Source organism: Procambarus clarkii, chromosome 22, assembly GCF_040958095.1.
Source record: "Procambarus clarkii isolate CNS0578487 chromosome 22, FALCON_Pclarkii_2.0, whole genome shotgun sequence".
Classification (NCBI taxonomy): Eukaryota; Metazoa; Arthropoda; class Malacostraca; order Decapoda; family Cambaridae; genus Procambarus; species Procambarus clarkii.
The window spans coordinates 32,456,136-32,478,572 of NC_091171.1; the positions used below are offsets into that span (position 1 = coordinate 32,456,136).

At 46.7% G+C, this 22,437-nt stretch overlaps 2 protein-coding genes across 4 annotated transcripts in view; both read left to right on the top strand.

Moving 5' to 3' along the window:
* Positions 1–22,437, top strand: part of LOC123758709 (protein FAM135A) — a 429,327-nt gene that overhangs the window by 22,981 nt on the left and 383,909 nt on the right. For all 3 annotated transcript variants that reach the window (XM_069328828.1, XM_045743283.2, XM_069328829.1), the window contains exon 2: positions 5,416–7,170. In XM_069328828.1, the coding sequence (XP_069184929.1) occupies positions 7,094–7,170 (77 nt within the window). In that variant the 5' untranslated portion in view covers positions 5,416–7,093. The remainder of the gene's footprint in view (positions 1–5,415; positions 7,171–22,437) is intronic.
* Positions 14,990–19,001, top strand: LOC138367594 (collagen alpha-5(IV) chain-like). Its single transcript, XM_069329311.1, has 3 exons — positions 14,990–15,197; positions 17,426–18,069; positions 18,213–19,001. Exons 1-3 carry the CDS (start codon positions 14,990–14,992, stop codon positions 18,999–19,001), a joined length of 1,641 nt encoding a protein of 546 aa, XP_069185412.1.

Here is a 22,437-nt window from a genome sequence, read left to right on the forward strand (position 1 = left end):
AACAATGAAAAGCAACAGAAGAAGCCATGGTTCATTGAGGAATGTAAGGTACCGAAGCAATTGAGTACAAGAACATAGAGAAACGTCAGGAATAACAGAACACCAGAGAGCAGGGAGAGATACCGCAGGGTCAGAATGAGTACCTCAGAGTGAGGAGAGAAGCAGAGACAGTATGAAAATAACATCGCGATTAAAGCCAAGACCCAACCAAAACTGCTCCACAGTCACATCAGAAGGAAAACAGCAGTGAAGAAACAAGTGATGAAACTGAGAAAAGGGGGAAACAGATACACAGAGAATGACAAGGAGGTGTGTGAAGAACTCGACATGAGATTTCAGGAGGTCTTCACAATATAATAAGGAGAAGTCCCTGCACTAAATGAGAAGGCAAACAAAGCAACCTTGGAGGAATTTGACCTCACCAGTGATGAGGTCAAAAGGAATCTGTTGGAGCTGAATGTGACAAAGGCTTTTGGGCCTGATAGAATCTCACCAGGGATACGAAAAGAAGGTGCAGAAGCACCAAGCGTGCCACTCTCTATGGTGTATAACAGGTCACTGGAAACAGGAGACCTACCGGAAAACTGGAATACAGCTAATGTAGTCCCAATATACAAAAAGGGTGACAGGCAAGAGGGACTGAACTATAGGCCAGTTTCCCTAACTTGTATACCATGCAAAGTGATGGAGAAGATCGCGAGGAAATTGAATTGAAATAAGTTTATTGATGTAAAATACACACAAAGGGATGAGGTAGCTCAAGCTATTCTCACCCCGTTCAGTACATCGTGTTAATACATACATAGACACACATCACAAGCAATAAACATATTACCAAACTTTCTGAGACATAAACATCTACATTTCCTATGGGTCGTGAGGAAAAGGCTCGTAGAACATTTGGAGGGAAACATCTTTGTAACACACCACCAGCATGGGTTCAAAGATGGTAAATCGTGCCTCACTGGCTTAATAGAATTCTATGGTCAAGCAAAAAAAAAAAAAATGGCAAGAAAGAGAAGGGTGGGCAGACTGCATTTTGTTGGACTGTCAGCAAATCTTTAACACAGTACCCCATAAAAGGCTGTTACAAAAGTAGGAGCAGCAGGCAGGAGTAAAAGGTAAGGTGCTCTAGTGGATAAAAGAGTATCTTACCAACAGGAAACAACGAGTAACGAGTAATTGCGAGGGAGGAGACATCAGAGTGGCGAGATGTCACTAGCGGAGTCCTACAGGGCTCTGTACTTGGACCCATCCTGTTTCAAATATGGGTAAACGATCTCCCAGAGGGAAGAGACTCGGTCCTCTCAATGTTTACTGATGATGCCCAAATTATGAGAAGAATGAAGACAGATGGAGATAAGACACCCTACAGGATGACCTAGACAATCTGGAGGAATGGTCTAGAAAATGGCTATTAAAGTTCAACTTAGGAAAGTGTAAAATAATGAAATTAGGCGAAGGAAACAGGAGGCTGAACACAAGGTACCATCTGGGAGGTGAAATCCTGCAAGAGTCAAATAGAGAGAAAGATCTGGGGGTTTATATCACACCGAACCTGTCCCCAGAAGCCCACATCAAAAGGATATCATCAGCGGCATGTGCTAGAGTGGCCAACGTAAGAACTGCCTTTAGAAACTTGTGTAAGGAATCGTTCAGGACCCTGTATATCACTTATGTCAAGCCAATCCTGGAGTATGCAGCTCCAGCCTGGAGTCCATCCCTAGTTAAACACAAGCAAAGTTAGACAAGATATAGATGTATGCCACCATACTAGTCCCAGAACTGAGAGGTATGAACTACGAGGAAAAGCAAAGGGAATTAAACCTCACGTCCCTGGAAGACAGAAGAGTAAGGGAAGACATGATAACCACCTACAAAATTCTCAGGGGAATTGACAGGGTGGACAAAGGCAAACTATTTAGCACGGGTGGAATACGAATAAGAGAACACAGATGGAAACTTAGTACCCAAATGAACCACAGAGACATTAGAAGGAATTTGTTCAGTGTCAGAGTAATTAACAAATGGAATGCATTAAGCAGTGATGTGGTGGAGGCAGACTCTATACACAGTGTCAAATGTAGATGTGATAGAGCCCAGTAGGCTCAATAATCTGTACACCAGTTGATTGACGTTGGGAGGCGGGACCAAAGAGCCAAAGCTCATCCCCCCGCAAGCACAAGTAGGTGAGTACAACTAGCCGAGTACAGTTGCCACCGGCTCAGGCAGTGACAGACAGGGTAGCAGGACACAACTGACAGATGTAGACACAAACGAACACAATCACATTGCTAAAACATCGAATCTAAGACAAAAACTGCCTTCTTTGTGTTAAAAACAGGATCAGGGACCTGAATGTTAAGCATGTTATTAAGGCGGCCTGAGATTCTTATTAGAATGACACTGTCAAGAAAACTTGAGTTGTGCATTAATTTAAGAGGAAACTGCAATTGCACAAAGTGGCAGTACCGATCAATATGTAACTTCGAAGAATTCCACCTGCTGAGCAAGCACGCGAGCTCATACCTATAGGAATGTGACCTTGAGAAGAATCATGGAAGAGTTCAAATTAACGTGATATCTGTTTGATGGGGGTTCTGGGAATTCTTCTACTCACCAAGCCCGGCCCGAGGCCACGCCTCGACTTGTGAATACTTGGTCCAACAGGCTGTTGCTTGGAGCGGCCCGCAGACCCCACATATCCACCACAGCCCGGTCGGTCCGGCACTTCTTGAAGAAAACTATCTTGTTTTCTCTTGAAGATGTCCACGGCTGTTCCTGCAATATGTCTTATACTCGCTGGGAGAATGTTGAACAGCCGTGGACCTCTTATGTTTATACAGTATTCTCTAATTGTGCCTATGGCACCCCTACTCTTCATTGGTTCTATTCTGCATTTTCTTCCATATCGTTCACTCCAGCACGTTGTTATTTCACTGTGTAGATTTGGGACCAGGGCCTCCAGTATTTTCCATGTGTATATTATTTGATATCTCTCTCGTGTCCTTTCTAGTGAGAGAGCTTTCTAGTGAGAGAGAGCTCTCATTTGGAGAGCTTTGAGACGATCCCAATAATTTAGGTGCTTTAACGCGTCTATGTATGCCGTATATGTTTTCTGTTCTCCCTCTATTTCAGCAGTCTCTCCTGCTCTGAAGAGGGAAGTGAGTACTGAGCAGTACTTCAGACGGGACAGTACAAGCGATTTGAGTAGTACAACCATTGTGATGAATAGTACAACCATTGTGATGGGATTCCTGGATTTGAACGTTCTCGTAATCCATCTTATAAATTTTCTGGCTGACGCAATATTTGCTTGGTTATGTTCCCTAAACGTTAGGTCGTCAGACATAATTATTACCAAATCCTTTACATTCTGTTTTCCTACTATGGGCAGATTTGATTGTGTTTTGTACCCTGTATTGTGTTTAACGTCCTCATTTTAACCGTACCTAAGTACCTGAAATATATCACTGTTAAACATCATATTATTTTTTTGCTGCCCAGTCGAAGACTTTATTAATATCTGCTTGTAGTTTTTCAATGTCTTCAGCAGAGGTAATTTTCTTGCTGAATTTTGTGTCATCTGCAAAGGATGATACGAAGCTGTGACTTGTATGTTTGTCTATATCTAATATGAGAATAAGGAAAAGCAGTGGTGGAAGGACTGTACCCCGAGGTACAGAGCTTTTAACTGCACTTGGACTCTATTTTATATGGTTGACCGTTACTCTTTGTGTTCTGTTCGACAGAAAACTGAGTATCCACCGTCCTACTTTACCAGTTATTCCCATTGACCTCATTTTGTGTGCTATCACTCCATGGTCACATTTATCGAATGCCTTTGCGAAGTCCGTGTATACCACATCTGCATTTTTTCTTATAATGCCTCAGTGACTTTGTCGTAGTGGTCAAGTAGCTGTGAGAGGCATGATCTTCCTGCTCTAAATGCATGTTGGTCTGGATTGTGGAGGTCATTGGTCTCCATGAAACTGGTGACCTGACTCCTGATCACTCACTCAAATATTTTTATGTGGGACGTTAGTGCAACTGGTCTATAATTCTTTGCCAATGCTTTGCTCCCTCCCTTGTGTAGAGGGACTATGTCTGCTGATTTAAGAGCATCTGGTATCTGCCCCGTTACCTTGAGGTTACCTTGAGGTGTTTTCGGGGCTTAACATCTTTGGGCCCGGTCGTCGACCAGGCCTCCTCGTTGCTGGACTGGTTAACCAGGCTGTTGGACGCGGCTGCTCGCAGCCTGACGTATGAATCACAGCCTGGTTGATCAGGTATCCTTTAGAGGTGCTTATCGATTTCTCTCTCTTGAACATTTTGAGGGGTCGGCCAGTTATGCCCCTTATGTGTAGTGGAAGCGTGTTGAACAGTCACGGGTCAAGCTGTTCCACACTATACTGAGTGCCTGTGCTACTGGCAATTTGCATTTCTTTATAAATATTGAATTCCATGAATCTGGACCCGGAGCTGAGTGCATAGGCATAATGTCAATTTCTCATTCAAACTGCCACGCTCGTGTTGATATCAGTTATATTTACAGGGGTTTGGATGTCACGCAAAAAGTTGACCGGAACTTCCTCTTTCATGCTGTTTATTGGAGTGCTAAACATGTCCTCATACTGCTTTTTTAGGATTTCACTAATTTCTTTGTCATCCTCAGTGTATGGACCTTCACTAGTACGAATAGTTCCAATACTGGCAGTGGTTTTTGCTTTTGATTTCGCATATGTGAAGACATATTTAGGATTTTTCTTTATTTCTTGAATTGCTTTCTGTTACCCATGTTCCAACCCCATGATGTGATGTTACCCATGTCAAACATGTTGCCGAAAGAAACATGAAATATGAATCTCAAGGTTATTATGGGGAAAAAAGGAAGATTCAGCTAGTGTGACTACAATAACTCTTGGAAGGATAAACGAGGACAAGGCACTAGGTTGTTAGGATATGAGGACGGAGGGAAGGAACTGTGCATAATTACTTGGTGTAATATCGGGGCTCGAATGCCGACCCTGCAAGAAGCGACGTTGTGAATTGAATCAAATCTACACTGACAACTGGTAGTCATACTAATGACAGGATTAGAGCTGCATATACTGTAGCTGCGAGTACTGCCTTTCAAGTCGAAATTACTTATAATATGCCTCGTCAAAGCAAGCAGAGCTCAATGCCATTGTCATGCCATTAAGGTACCCAGAAGGAAGCACACTGGGACCAGTGATCTATCTGCACTAACTCCAAAGTTGCATTCTGAAAAACTGACATCAATTTCGAGACTTCAAATCTTATCAAAATTATATTCCTCGAAATTTCATATGCCTTGTTTGTTCTCTTTTATGTCGTAATGTGATTTTATGAAATGCTTATTTTGTAATATATTGATGACTGTTTTTGTTGCAGATGTGGGCGGTTGGGTGGACATGGGAAGGCCGTGTCGGAGGGAGGGCGTCGGCCCACCGACACCTGCTGCTCAGGTTCTGACACCACCACCACCACCGCCGCCACACGCACCACACGCCACCACACTCACCACGCCACGCTGACACTTCCCGTCACCACACTCGCAATGATCTCATAAAGGATGTGATACACAAGACGTGTATCCAAAGCGACCACGCCTGTCATATCACCCAATGCCCGCGACCTATGGCACACCTTTCCACATGACAGTATATATAATAATATATACATATAGGCCTATATATGTACGAGGCATTACTGGTTCATTGTTACACGAGTGATGAATGGTAGTTTGTAGTAGCAGAGGACACAAGATAAACACAGAGAGGTATAGGCCAAGAGCAACAAGTGAGGGTTGCTGGTGTGTTAGCGTCGTCCCCCGCCCCATCCCGGCCTCCGTGCTCACCTGGGCACGCCAGCCAGGCTAGGCCTACCTGCTGCAGTCACCTGCTTAAGTGTTGAACACATTAGATTTCTGAACTGGCAAGTATTGGGCAGCTAAGTTGTTGGCAATTTCTGCCCATTGTTTAGGCGTTGTTTATTTGCCGGGTTTACAAGTGATGTGCAGCTATTTCCTGGGTTTACACACGCTGTGCGGCTATTTGCCAGGTTTACAAGTGCTGTGCAGTCATTTGCTGTGTTGATAAGTGGTGTGCAGCTATTTCCCGGGTTTACAGGTGGTGTGCGGGTATTATCTGGACTTGAAAATTGTATGTGCCGCAGTGTGGCTGTGTAAGTGCGGTGACATTTTGTATCTTGTATAATAACGGAGAAGCTTGCCAGCAGTTGACCGCGCTGGTCATCTGTAGTGTAAGTTGGAAGGAACAATCACAAGGCAAGGAATTGTGTGAGGAGTGGCCGAGGCCGCAGGCACTAGTGTGATAGTGCACCTGCCCACCAGTCCTCTACACAAGTGCACTCCCTGAGACATAGGGCGAGAGGGTTCTCTCCTCACAGGGCTGCCATCTGCTTGTGTCGCCCCACTACCTCTTACTCCCGCTAACTTTGCCCCCACCGAGAGGAAGGATGCTCTCTTGTGGGAGTCTCTCATCCTTTGACATTTAGAGTGACATTTAGAATGGTTTGATGGGTTAAGGTATAGCTGGCTACTTCTACCCCGTAGTCGGACTTTAGCTGGTCATTCTTGGGGCGCCCCATGACATTGATGTAAAGTCTGCCGGACGACAAATGTGTAGGAGCAGCAAGTGGTGAGACCACTACCATAGTGAGGACCTGGTTGTGTGCTGGTAGATCACACCACTCGCACACACCTCACACACTCAGAGGCAGACAACACAACTGTCTTAGTATCCAGACTAAAGGATTAAGGTCATTGTCGGCAAAGGAAGCACTAGGAAAATGGTGTAATTATCCTGAAACAAGCTAAAATAAACATATAATGGAAATTTTCAAGCTATTAAAAATACCTCGAGTGCAAGTATTAGTTTAAATAAGTGTGAAGTGTAAGGATAAATAGGCGTAGTGTGAGTGTAGAGCTGCCACGACGAGTGCACATAACGCATCATTATATACTGAAGAGAAGCAAGTTAAGAGCGAGGGAGAGGTGAGAGGAGGAGGAGGAGGAGGACGTGTGGGAGGCGGCAACCTCAGGTGCACCATGGGAGAGCTTCAGGCCACCATCGAACTGGCACTGCACATCCACAAGTTCTACAACGTCGACCTCTTCCAGCGAGGGTAAGTCTTTATATTATCTTATTCTTACATAACACTTGCTCCTGCTTATTATTACAACCACGGTGGCCTGTGTTGTGGTCACCCACTTACACCTGAGACAACCACGGTGGCCTGTGTTGTGGTCACCCACTTACACCTGAGACAACCACGGTGGCCTGTGTTGTGGTCACCCACTTACACCTGAGACAACCATGGTGGCCTGTGTTGTGGTCACCCACTTACACCTGAGACAACCACGGTGGCCTGTGTTGTGGTCACCCACTTACACCTGAGACAACCACGGTGGCCTGTGTTGTGGTCACCCACTTACACCTGAGACAACCACGGTGGCCTGTGTTGTGGTCACCCACTTACACCTGAGACAACCACGGTGGCCTGTGTTGTGGTCACCCACTTACACCTGAGACAACCACGGTGGCCTGTGTTGTGGTCACCCACTTACACCTGAGACAACCACGGTGGCCTGTGTTGTGGTCACCCACTTACACCTGAGACAACCATGGTGGCCTGTGTTGTGGTCACCCACTTACACCTGAGACAACCACGGTGGCCTGTGTTGTGGTCACCCACTTACACCTGAGACAACCACGGTGGCCTGTGTTGTGGTCACTCACTTACACCTGAGACAACCATGGTGGCCTGTGTTGTGGTCACCCACTTACACCTGAGACAACCACGGTGGCCTGTGTTGTGGTCACCCACTTACACCTGAGACAACCACGGTGGCCTGTGTTGTGGTCACCCACTTACACCTGAGACAACCACGGTGGCCTGTGTTGTGGTCACCCACTTACACCTGAGACAACCACGGTGGCCTGTGTTGTGGTCACCCACTTACACCTGAGACAACCACGGTGGCCTGTGTTGTGGTCACCCACTTACACCTGAGACAACCATGGTGGCCTGTGTTGTGGTCACCCACTTACACTTGAGACAACCACGGTGGCCTGTGTTGTGGTCACCCACTTACACCTGAGACAACCATGGTGGCCTGTGTTGTGGTCACCCACTTACACTTGAGACAACCATGGTGGCCTGTGTTGTGGTCACCCACTTACACCTGAGACAACCATGGTGGCCTGTGTTGTGGTCACCCACTTACACTTGAGACAACCATGGTGGCCTGTGTTGTGGTCACCCACTTACACCTGAGACAACCATGGTGGCCTGTGTTGTGGTCACCCACTTACACCTGAGACAACCATGGTGGCCTGTATTGTGGTCACCCATTTATAACATATATAATTGTAACCTCTGCTACTGTACAACTAACCAACTCTCATACAATATGATACACACTGCAGTACAATAGTATAACTGTAATACCAGCAACAGACTGATACTAATGTAGGACCCAGGTAAATACCTGGGTCATAACAGCTACTTATATACACCGTAGGTGCCAACCACAGCTTAAAACCCACAGTAGTAAAAAAAATTGAGACACCGTGCTGGGTAGATGGAATAATATGCCAGGACCACATCTAGGAAGAACATATGAATAGCTGTCACCACCCAACATATAGGATTAGGATCCTCTGAGGTCATTTCTACCAAACGATCAGATCTACAGCTGATCCGTGACCTGTGAAGGATGATGAGAGACCAGAGACATCAGTGGGATACCTGTTTGATGGGGTTCTGGGAGTTCTACTACTACCCAAGCCCGGCCCGAGGCCAGGCTTGACTTGTGAGAGCTTGGTCCAACAGGCTATTACTTGGAGCGGCCCGCAGGCCCACATACCCACCACAGCCCGGTTGGTCCGGCACTTCTTGAAAAAAACTATATAGTTTTCTCTTGAAGATATCCACGGTTGTTCCGTGGTTGGAGGTGACTTAATTATTAATTAATTTACTCTTGATAATTAGTATGGAGCAGGTGCTTAATTGTTATTAATTACTGCACTTAGGTTTAGTGTTACTTGAGATGTCTCCGTCAGTGATGGAGGATCACATAATAAGCCAACCAGGCTTGGTTGATTATTGCTCACTTTTTATAACAATTAAGGAATAAACATTTCAGTTATCTGGACTATAGGAGACTCGAACCGCGGACCCCATGCGTGTATGACCGAAGCTCTATCGACTGGGCTATTGAGTAGTCTTAATATGAAAAGATTCCAGAAGCAGCTACTGCTGCCAAACTGGAATATTCGACTTTCCCCGACTACTACTGAAGCTCAGAGGCATCAGTGATCCACGCCCACGCCATATAATATATATGGCGTGGGCGTGGATCACTAATTCCAATGAGTGATTGAAAATAATATCCCCTAGAGAACTGAGAAGAGTCCACCCTCGCAGTGGAAAAACAGTATGAGCAGGGTAAGGGGAGGGAACGACCAATTGAGGTTAAACAATATCCTTACAGTTCTACAGGCCAGATGGAAGATCAGGTACCCACAATAGATAATTAACGCCGCCACCACATCTCCTAAATTCGGGGTAATTAAGCTAATTGACTCAGGAGAAGACCAGACAATTAGTACAGAGTATCAGGAAACTTTACTATTTTAAAACTAGAAAGGATGGATGGAATTCCTTTTAAAGTAATTAACTCAAGACAAGGAGAAATATATTGACTCAAAGATACTCGTAAGAACATTGGAGACGTCCAAAGCCATGTTGGATCTATGACTCGGAATAATTGAAGAAAAATATATGAAAATTACACAGGAACACAACTGAATCACTCTATTTAAAATAAATGCAAACTAATTAATCCCTAACTCGTAAACATTCTATCCTGGGAGGCAATGGGAAAATGTAATTATAAATGTACAAGAACTCACAGCATTTACCGTATCGTCTGCTCCTCAGCCGATGTTGTGGCTGTCCTCAGGTTGACCTGCAACCTCTCCTGGTGTCCAGCCCGTTCACTCTGAGAACCTGACCTCCCTCTCGCTACCACGACGGCCTGCACCCTTGCCACACTAATTGCCACACTTCATTACATAGGCTAGTTAAGATACTCTTAGGAAAACTAAGGAATGAACTTTTACACACAAATGATGGATGATTCCATAGGCACTTTAACAAGGTAAGCTGCCAAGTGCAAATAATAACAGAATACATGAATTTCTACAATTGAGGAATAAGGAACAGGGGTAGTTAGCACCTTAACGATCGCATGGCCGCCTCTTGACCTGACGCCACACACCTACTAATCCAACGTGGAAACAAGTACATGAATATTCATAAATCCGGATGGTAATCTAACATGAATCACTTCTACTCACTTCTCCTAACAACTCACGTCTCATATTACATAACTTCAAGGAAGTCTCAAAAACTACTCTAGGCCAGTGCAACCGTAATCTTGTGTTGAATGAGGTGCAAGCAGAACCTTCACGTAACCACGTGGTCAACAGGGTTGGTGTCCCTGTTAAACTCACACCCGGTCACGAATTTCTGGGCAGGTCAATCTCTCTACCGACTATTAATTTGACGGTCACGCGCGTCCACCCACATAACTCTCAACAATACACAATACCTGCTTTGATACAAGAATATATCATGCCTATGTACAGCTGACTGTTACATGAGCACCACACCAGAAATAAATATATATATTTGATATCCCCAGAGTCAAATTAAATCTGTGCAAACACTCCATGCAAATAAAAAGACCCAGTCTATGGATCTCACTCCCTAATGAATTAAAAAGTTGTCCAATCTATGCCTTATTCAAAAGTAAAACCAAAAAGTACCTAAGTTCACCCTCATAGTTTCCTACCTTGTGCTTCAAACTCACACTGTATCTTGTGCTGCCCATTCCCCCAGTATTACTACTTAACACATGCAACTTCACCAGTGTAATAATTTCCATCAATTTATATGGAGTTATGTTAAACTCAAATTTTGTTACAATGTACCTCTAATAAAGTTATATGATAGATGAAGGACCTGCCCGAAACGCTTGGCGTGTTAGTGGATTTACAAGAGTATAAGAACACCAATGTTAGGTACTCTCATAAACACAATGTACCTTCTTGTATATTAATAAGTAAATACATACATAAATAGATTTGTCCCTTGTCTATTATATGGCCATATCGTACCTGGCCTGTAACTCAAGATCTGAAGGAAGGGGAAGGAATTGAGAAGGAAGGACAAATAAGGGAAGACTATCTGGCTGTAACACACAACTGAGACAGCAAAGACGCGAGTTCATTTATACAGTACATTAACATTTGTCCAGTAGATAACTATTATTGATGTATCCATATTAATTAAATATGTTATTTTCTTTATGCAAAGCCACTTATAAATATGCATAGCATTTCCTGCTAGATAACACAGTTATTGCATTAAATATTGCGAAATTGAAAGTATTTTGTAGTTAACAAAAGTACGGTAAACTAAGTACATCGTGTTCCTATCAAAGTTACGGCAGATGGTGAACCTAACTTATTGAGGCCGATGCATAGAAAGCGTCAATATTACGGTGATTAAATTTTTACTAATATGTTGACATTTTAACGGATTGATCGGTTTCCTAAAATATGTGACGTTTTAAGTGAGAGGACGAGTTGATTGTTAAGTATGTACAAGCTTAAGCAGGACATGAGAGACACTGACAATGTGCAGACGAGGAGTCACAATAACGTGGCTGAAATATGTTGACCAAACCACACACTAGAAAGTGAAGGGACGACGACGTTTCGGTCCTTCCTGGACTATTCTCAAGTCGATTGTGACTTGCGAATCGACTCAAGACAATCGACTTGAGAATGGTCCAGGACGGACCGAAACGTCGTCGTCCCTTCACTTTCTAGTGTGTGGTTTGGTCAACTGACAATGTTATTGCTTGATCGGGAGATGAGACTAACTGCCTATTCTCCGTGAGTTGTAGGGTACTCTTGGGAATCATGCTGTGTTGTTGGGGCGGCCGCTTCAGCTTACACTACAGTGTGTTTACATAGAGCGGACTAGGAGGAATGTTAACCCTTTAACTGCTGAGAGCGGTTGTGGTCTTCTTTTCGTTTTTTATCATTTAGTGCATAAAGCTACCTATGTCCAGGTGTCTAGAAAAATGTTTCCACATCCTACAATAGTGAGATAAGTCCTCTGGTTGTGAAAACAGATTCCTTGACCCAATACATGCTGCCATCTTTACGCAACACAATCAAGTGTTAACCTTTTCATGGTAGCACCAAAACCGCTCTGAATAATTCTCTTCAAACGCCCACATCACACATTTTTTTTTACATAATATATGTTTGATGTTTTGTATATTGTAACTTGCATTACAAATATATATATATATATATATATATATATATATATATATATATATATATATATATATATATATATATATATATATATATATATATATATATATATATATATATGAAAACGTATGACCACATAGGAAAAGAAACATGAAATACCGAAGCACTTCCGTGTATAATTTAACCCATCCTTGGAAGTATTGATAAAATGCTTACAATGTGCAAGTTCCTACAACTTCATAGTATGATAAATTTATATTAGTTCTCTTCAGATTGGCTTCTCATCTACCTAATATTGTGTTAGTATCACTCTCGCCACTCTAATGGTGAACTACACTTTGTTTTCCCAATATATATCACATTTCTAATTGTAAGGTAAATGTTACTCTATTTCAAAAATGCATTTTATTTATCCTACTGTACACCTGTAGAGTGCAGCCGTTATTGTAACTATTTGCATAAGTTGTTAGGAATACAGTTTCTTGTTCTGATCACGCAGCTTTCAAATAGAAGTAGTTATTAAGTAATACTCTTAATAAGTTTTTGAAGTAAATTAAAAATGGGTCAAGAACCTACAATTCATTACTAGTACTACTTAAATACTGTATTCATATTGCATATTGTATTAACGCAGATTCAATAATATTTAAAGTGTTTCTGTAATTTTGTAATCAAAGAAGAACCATCCCAATAAATTAAGTGAGAATATTCTGACAAATGAATGAATAAAGTATTAGACATTTGGCCACTTCTGACACAATATTTGTTACGAAATTCAAAATTTAAGTTTTGCTTAAGTTTGTTCTATATATCATTCTACATTGTTGTACGTAGAATGTGAAACAATGTTATATGTGAATGTGATATAGTGTCCTGTACCACATTCTGTGCATATTATTTTGTAAATGCCAGTTATCACAGGTTGATGGCTGGCCTCTTGGTGACTCTGTGTCGTATTTCTTTCTGGTGGCAGTATGTTCCGTCCACCCGCGTGTGATACCTGAGTCACTTGCTGTTGGTGATGGACTCTGTCCTGGGACCCAACCACTTGCGCTGATCGGTAGAGTCGACGTTCGAGCCTCCATGACCCAAGAGGTTGGGCACCGTTCTTTTACCTTTTCCTTATTTCCCAACTCTTTGTCCTCGTATCCTTTCCAAGTGCTATATAGTCATACTGGCTTAACGCTTTCTCCTCGAAAGTATCTTTCTGTCCTGGTTCTTTTTGATTTGCTAGCTGATTCCAATCAATCGTCTCATTCCATCCGGTACTGGAGGAGTCGCCCTCGGTGGCGGATGGTGGAAGATGTGTCCTCGTCCCCTTTCTCTGGTTGTCTCGGGTGTTCTTTCATCTCCGGCTGGATCCCGTTTACCGGAGGTTCCCACTCGCCTGGGGATTCTTTTTTCAGCGGCTTTTCATCTGGTCGTTGCCTCCAGCTGTGAGGCTGGGGAGATTCCCGCTCATCTGCCAGCAGCATGGGTTTTGTTCCTTTGGGTCTGGGACTTGATTTCCTCACCTACGCCCTTCTTCGTTCTTGGCAATAATTCATAGTTGTGTCCTCAGATGGAGTCTGTGTGTCATTGCCGCCTTGTTTGTCAAACTGGTGGTGCATTATGCGACCTGTTTTATTGCTGCGGTGCAGATGTCTTTGAACACTTTTCGTGCTGCTTGAGTCAGGGATTTGTGTTATCAACTTGTTTCTAACGTTCCGTGTTAGGCCTACCTCTTCCAGGTCCTGTACGGGACCTGGAATGAACAGCCGGCTGTTCATTCACACTCTTTTAATGTGCCGTAGTTTGTTGCTGTGATTTTTGTTTATGTTTTGCCCAAGTTTATTTTCAGACTCGCAGCTTAAAAATATAAGAAAGTGAGAATAAAGGAATCTGCAGAAGGTTTATTGGCCTTCATGAGGCAGCTCTTTTTATATCCAGTCAAACTCATACACACATGTGTAACCTTCGCTTGAAACAGTCCAGTCCATACGTCTGTTATGTTACCTCACCTCTGTTATGCTTCTTGCGTCCCAACTGTTGTTCCACTCACATTACCTATGGGTGTCCCTCCGCCTCGCCCAACTTGTATTGTACTCACCTATTTGTGCCTCCAGGATCGAGCATTAGCTAAATTCACACACTGTCAGCTAAATTATTCGCACACCTTCCGTCACTATGTGATGGAGTGAGAAAAAATATGTGATTGTAGAGACATTTCTATATAAAATATTCGAGAGATGTGTAAATATTTTATTCAAATGATGCACCTTCAGAAATGTTAGAGGAAAATATCCCCAGTTTGCTAATTGTAAGTAGTAACTAAGTGATTGTAACATATCCACCGCTGCCCACTGGATGGGTAGGAAGTGGGTATGATAATTCATATTATGAAACTAGCTTAAACTGTGCAACTAGCTTATCAAGACTGTAACTTGCTTACCGAAATTAATTTTAGTGTTGTGTCGCTGGACCCATTATGCGCCTGTCTAACCTTTTCCACAGCCGCCAAAGTATGGGTATGGGGTACATACTAAATAAACTAAACTGAACATAATATTGACGTCTTCAATGCATCAGCGTCGATACATTAGATGCGGCACTTGGATTCCTACGTTTCAGGAAAGGCAAAACAGTTGCACTTTTTGCGGGGTGGCACATCAGGAGAAGGGGTGGCGTGGGAGTGCGGCACACCGCTGGCCTTCAATTGTTCAAGACCTTCTTCTCCATTTGTTGTTCTCCCAAGTTTGCCTTTTTTGTTTTCCAGTAAAGCTAGTCACGTCTATGGAGGCGCCATTGTCTGTAAGCTTGGGTAGCTACTGAAGAATCTCTCAGAAAAAGGTGTTGAATGTAATGAAATGTCCGTTTCTGGTTGGCCCCCTAGTTGTTCCTCGACCTTCCCTTCCTCTACACGGGGTTTTATGAGCACACATGAATTAAGGATTCGGGAGAAGACCTATATTGGCCCGTACGAGATAGCTCCTATTTATATCCACTCAAACTCATTCACATATTATCGGAAGTCAAACCTGGCTCCAGGCCAGTGATATTCAGTGAAACATGTCTAATTGAAAACCTGCTGCCAGTATTGCTGCCCCACACAAGTACCTGCCCCACATGCAGGTGACTTACTATTAGCCATCCCAGTGTCGGCAACTGGCATCCGTCAGCACCACATGCCTCATATGAGGTATACACAAGAGGGGCACGCAAGAGAGACACACAAGAGAGACACACAAGGCGTATACACAAGAGGTACACACAACAGATACACTCAAGAGGAACACAAAAGAGGTACACACAAGAGGGAAACACACGAGGTACACACAACAGATACACTCAAGAGGAACACACAAGAGGTACACACAACAGATACACTCAAGAGGAACACACAAGAGGTACACACAACAGATACACTCAAGAGGAACACACAAAAGGTACACACAAGAGGGACACACAAGAGGGACACACAAGAGGTACACACAACAGATACACTCAAGAGGGACACGCAAGAGTTACACACAAGAGGTATACACAAGTGGGACAAAAAAGAGGAACACACAAGAGGTACATACAAGAGGTACACTCAAGAGGTACACACAAGAGGTAAACACAAGAGGGACACACAAGAGAAACACACAAGAGGAACACCACAAGAGGTACACACAAGAGGTGCACACAAGAGGTATACACAAGAGGGACATGCAAGAGGTACACATAAGAGGAACGCACAAGAGGTACACGCAACAGGTACACACAAGTGGTGCACACAAGAGGTACACATAAGAGGTACGTACAAAAGAGGCACACAAGAGGTGCACACAACAGGTACACACAAGCAGTGCACACAAGAGGTACGCACAAAAGAGGCACACAAGAGGTACGCACAAAAGAGGCACACAAGAGGTACGCACAAAAGAGGCACACATAAGAGGTACACACAAGAGGAACAATTAGAGGGTGTATGAGGGACCTGTAATCCCCTGCCTGTACACACGCACGAAGCAGGCCTTGTGTGTGTGGGGGGAAGCAGGTATGTGGTAATTACAGGCGGTACACTGCTCGGCTCCTCCACCTTGGTCACGCCACCTGCGGCCGGCTCCACTGTCCGTCACGCCACACCCACTAACACTAAGACCACCTAGTGAATACCCTAGCTAGCGAGGCACGAGGACCCTTATCTAGCTAGGCATGGTGTCTCTAGCTAGGCATGGTGCCTCTAGCTAGGCATGGTGCCTCTAGCTAGGCATGGTGCCTCTAGCTAGGCATGGTGCCTCTAGCTAGGCATGGTGCCTCTAGCTAGGCATGGTGCCTCTAGCTAGGCATGGTGCCTCTAGCTAGGCATGGTGTCTCTAGCTAGGCATGGTGTCTCTAGCTAGACATGGTGTCTCTAGCTAGGCATGGTGCCTCTAGCTAGGCATGGTGTCTCTAGCTAGGCATGGTGCCTCTAGCTAGGCATGGTGTCTCTAGCTAGGCATGGTGTCTCTAGCTAGGCATGGTGTCTCTAGCTAGGCATGGTGTCTCTAGCTAGGCATGGTGCCTCTAGCTAGGCATGGTGCCTCTAGCTAGCAAGACATGGTGCCTCTAGCTAGCAAGACATGGTGCCTCTAGCTAGCAAGACATGGTGCCTCTAGCTAGCAAGACATGGTGCCTCTAGCTAGCAAGACAAGGTGCCTCTAGCTAGCAAGACTTAGTGCCTCTAGCTAGCAAGACTTAGTGCCTCTAGCTAGCAAGACATGGTGCCTCTAGCTAGCAAGACTTAGTGCCTCTAGCTAGCAAGACATGGTGCCTCTAGCTAGCAAGACTTAGTGCCTCTAGCTAGCAAGACATGGTGCCTCTAGCTAGCAAGACTTAGTGCCTCTAGCTAGCAAGACATGGTGCCTCTAGCTAGCAAGACTTAGTGCCTCTAGCTAGCAAGACATGGTGCCTCTAGCTAGCAAGACTTAGTGCCTCTAGCTAGCAAGACATGGTGCCTCTAGCTAGCAAGACATGGTGGGACCATTCCCGCCATAGTTGAGTCACTCCTCCAGGGCCTTCCGGTCCTCCACGGCCTCCCAGGGCCTCCCAGTCCTCCAGGTCATTCAGGGCCTCCCGGTCCTCCACGGCCTCCAGGTCCTCCAGGGCCTTCCGGTCCTCCACGGCCTCCCAGGGCCTCCCAGTCCTCCAGGTCCTTCAGGGCCTCCCGGTCCTCCAGGGCCTCCTGGTCCTCCAGGGCCTCCCGGTCCTCCAGGGTCTCCCAGTCCTCCAGGGCTTCCCGGTCCTCCAGGGCCTCCCGGTCCTCCAGGGTCTCCCAGTCCTCCAGGGCTTCCCGGTCCTCCAAGGCCTCCCGGTCCTCCAGGGTCTCCCAGTCCTCCAGGGCTTCCCGGTCCTCCAGGGCTTCCCGGTCCTCCAGGGCCTCCAGAGCCTCCCGGGCCTCCAGGGCCTCCCGGTCCTCCCGGCCCTTCAGGGCTTCCCGGTCCTCCCGGTCCTCCCAGGGCCTCCAGGGCCTCCCGGGCCTCCAGGTCCTCCAGGGCCTCCTGGTCCTCCAGGGCCTCCCGGTCCTCCAGGTCCTTCAGGGCCTCCTGGTCCTCCAGGGCCTCCTGGTCCTCCCGGTCCTCTAGGTCCTCCAGGGCCTCCCAGGGGCTCCCGGTCCTCCAGGGCCTCCCGGTCCTCCAGGGCCTCCCAGTCCTCGAGGGCCTCCCGGTCCTCGAGGGCCTCCCTGTTCTCCCGGTCCTCCAGGGCCTCCCGGTTCTCCTGGTCCTCCACGGCCTCCCGGGCCTCTAGGGCCTCCCGGGCCTCCAGGGCCTTCCGGTCCGCCAGGGCCTCCCGGTCCTCCAGGTCCGCCAGGGCGTCCCGGTCCTCCAGGTCCTTCAGGGCCTCTCGGTCCTCCAGGGCCTCCCGGTCCTTCAGGGCTTCCCGGTCCACCAGGGCCTCCGGGTCCTCCAGGTCCTTCAGGGCCTCCCGGTCCGCCAGGGCCTCCCGGGCCTCCCGGGCCTCCAAGTCCTCCCGGCCCTCCAGGGCCTCCCGGTCCCCCCAGGGCCTCCTGGTAATCCAGGGCCTCCTGGTAATCCAGGGCCTCCTGGTAATCCAGGGCCTCCTGGTAATCCAGGGCCTCCTGGTAATCCAGGGCCTCCTGGTAATCCAGGGCCTCCCGGGCCCCCCAGGGCCTCCCGGGCCTCCAGGGCCTCCCGGTCCTCCAAAGCCTCCCGGGGCCTCCCGGGCCTCCAGGGCCTCCAGGACCCCCCAGGGCCCCCCAGGGCCTCCCGGGCCTCCAGGGCCTCCCGGTCCTCCAAAGCCTCCCGGGCCTCCAGGGGCCTCCCGGGCCTCCAGGACCCCCCAGGGCCTCCCGGGCCTCCCGGGGTTCCCGGGTCCCCCAGGTCCTCCTGGTCCTCCAGGGGCCCCCCAGTCCTCCAGGGCCTCCCGGGTCCCCCAGGTCCTCCTGGTCCTCCAGGGGCCCCCCAGTCCTCCAGGGCCTCCCGGGTCCCCCAGGGCCTCCTGGTTCTCCAGGGGCCCCCCAGGGCCTCCTGGTTCTCCAGGGGGTCCCCCAGGGCCTCCCGGGTCCCCCAGGGCCTCCTGGTCCTCCAGGGGCCCCCCAGGGCCTCCCAGAACAAGAACCCGGCAATGTGATGTTATAGTGGCCAGAATACGCCTGGGATATAGACGTATCTGGCAGCTTTCTCAAAACCCAAATGTCGAGTACACAATGTGTCAACTTTGTGAAAGAGAAAACATGCACTCACATGAACATTATATTGTAGAATGTCCCATATTGACTGACTTTCGCTCTCCTGGGCTAAGGTATGCTGACCTGTGTAATTACTATATGAGTACTGGAACACTTGATTATATATTGGACTTGTACCCAAGATTAACCATGTAATGTATCAATTATACAATGTATGTATATGATGTAACTATATAACCTGAGCTTGTAAAAGCACCTTCATCACCTTCAGTGATTAAGTGCTTAATTGCACACTACTTTCTCTATCAGCTATCTCATCCTGTCAGAGTAAAAGAGACAAATGTATGTGAATGCATGTGTGTGTGTATATATGTATATGTACGTATATGTGTGTGTGTATGTATATGTGTATAAAGTATGTATGGATGCTGATCAGAATTACATTTCACCTTTGTAAATGCACATTAATGGCATTATGTAAAAGGCACATCGAACACTTTATGTAGGGCATACGTAAATCTATGTATCTATGTATTTACGTATGTAGGTTAGCTTAGCATTTTAAAAGCACCGAATCACCTTCTGTGGTTGATTGTTCAATAAACTGAACTATATGTTTAACACATCTTTAACTTCTGTGTGTGAAGTGTACTAATTTCTTCTGTCCATGGAGGACAGAAGAAAATGTATATATGCTGGTTAGCATTGTAAATGTGTGGCCACGTCTGTGGTAGAAAAAAAAAAGTCCTCCAGGGCACCCCAGGGCCTCCCGGGCTTCCAGGGCCTCCCGGGTCCCCCAGGGCCTCCTGGTCCTCCCAGTCCTCCAGGGCCTCCCGGGTCCCCCAGGGCCTCCTGGTCCTCCAGGGGCCCCCCAGGGCCTCCCAGTCCTCCAGGGGCCCCCCAGGGCCTCCCAGTCCTCCAGGGCCTCCCGGGTCCCCCAGGGCCTCCCAGTCCTCCAGGGCGTCAGTTGTTGCAGCAGTAAAGGCAGCTTCCTTCCCCTGCGCCGCCGGTCTCATCTCCGCTCCTCATCACTCCTTCCCGTCCCCTTCTCTGGCTCCCTCCCTCCTCCCCTGGCCCTCTGCCCTCTGTCTCAACCCTCCCCCCCTCCTCTCTCTCTCTCTGTCTGCCTGTGTCTGAATGTCTCTCTCTCTCTCTCTCTCTCTCTCTCTCTCTCTCTCTCTCTCTCTCTCTCTCTCTCTCTCTCTCTCTCTCTCTCTCTCTCTCTCTCTCTCTCTCTCTCTCTCCAGGGCCTACTGGGCCTCCCGGGCCTCCAGGGCCTCCTGGGCCTCCTAGTCCTCCAGGGCCTCCCGGGCCTCCTAGTCCTCCAGGGCCTCCCGGTCCTCGAGGGCCTCCCGGTCCTCCAGGGCCTTCAGGGCCTCCAGGGCCTCCCGAGCCTCCAGGTCCTCCAGGGCCTCCCGGTCATCCAGGGCCTCCAGGGCCTCTAGGGCCTCCCGGGCCTCCCGGGCCTCCCGGTCCTCCAGGGCCTCCAGGGCCTTGCAGGCCTCCAGGGCCTCCCGGGCGGGGGGATGGAAATAGCCTCGGCTACCATTCTCTTTTGTCCGGTCGTGTTGGTCGAGCGGTTAAGGGATCCTGTACGCCAGCAGATTGCTCCTGGCAGTATGGGTTCGAGTCACTTCTGGGGTGTGAGTTTTCAGTTGCATATAGTCCTGGGGACCATTCAGGCTTGTTCGCATATATATATATATATATATATATATATATATATATATATATATATATATATATATATATATATATATATATATATATATATATATATAGCTTTGCCGCCCGACCGTTAGCTTTGCCGGCCGACCAGACGGAATCACACTGCGTCCGTGGAAGGGTGGCAGGCAGTTAGCATGGGACTATACTTGCGTATCCACCCTGGCAACGACATACATCACCCTCTCTGCCGGCACAGCAGGAGCCGCAGCGACACACAGAGAAAAACAAAAGTCAGTCAAGTACAGGCAATTAGATCAAAGGTACAACTTCGTTCCAATAGGGTCTGAGACCCTAGGCCCATGGGGTGAGAGTGCAAGAAGGTTTCTTAAGGATCTTGGTTCCAAGCTCATTGACACCACAAGAGACCCTAGAGCAGCAAGTTTTCTCTTTCAGCGCCTCAGTGTCGCGATCCAGAGGGGAAATGCCCGCTGCATCCTCGGTTCCTGCCCGGAGTCGGAGGAGTTCGAGGAAATCTACAGCCTCTAGGAAGCGAACTTTTTCTTGTGTCCTCTTAATGTTCATTTTTTGTATAAAATCAGATATGTAACTGTATAACCTTGCATAATAAAGTGTACATCATAATAAAAAAAAAGGGGGTGGTAGGAGAAGTGAACACTCTTTTGTATTCAGAGTTAAATGGCAAGTTTTTCCCTGAGTGCTCTGTGGTCCCTTCTCTGAGGCTGTGGGTCCCTATAATTGCACCAGTGGTGGTACCCCCCTATATATATATATATATATATATATATATATATATATATATATATATATATATATATATATATATATATATATATATATCCTCCCTCCCCTATCCCTGTGTCCTCCCCACCATCCCCACTCCACTCCCCACCACCTCCCTGTGTCCTCCCCCACCATCTCCCACTCCACTGTCCCCTTGTACTCTCCTCCATCTCCCGTCCCCCCGGCCTTCCTATCAGTCCCCTCTTCCCTGTTCCCTCGTGCTCCGCACCATCCCCCACTCTCCTGTCTCCTTGCCCTTCCCATCATTCTCCATTCCCCTGTCCCCTCGTCCCCACCATCCTCAACTCCTCCGTCCTCTCGTCCTCCCCACCATTACCCCCTTCCTTGTCCCGTCGTCCTCAGTACCATCCCCCACTCCTGTCCCCTCGTCCTCCCCACCATTCCACACTCCCTCGTCCGATGCATTCCCAAATGATCTGATGATCCCATCAGAAAATTGGGAACATCAAATGATCTGATGTTCCCATCAATGAAATATAAGAAAAACAATTTAAAAACGAAATAAAAAAATGAAGAAATAAAAAAAATGAACTATTCTCACGAAATGAATGGTATGGTAAACAACAAAGCTCAATTCCAACGCAGTGTAACAAAATAATTAAATCAAAACGAAAATAATTCGAAATCTTTGAAATTTCAATTTATCAATGAAATTGGAAACATTGAAATGGAATCATAACACATATAGTATAGCGTGAGTTATTCTTACGTGCAACAGATGGTGCTGTTTTTCAAAAATGCATGTTTTTACTGTCACAGGTGTTTGGCATCTAAACTTATACTAACACAGTTAAATTCCAACGCAATATCACACAAAATATTTATATCAAAATGAAAATAAATCAAAATATATGAAAATTTAATTTGTCAATGCAATCAAAAAGATTG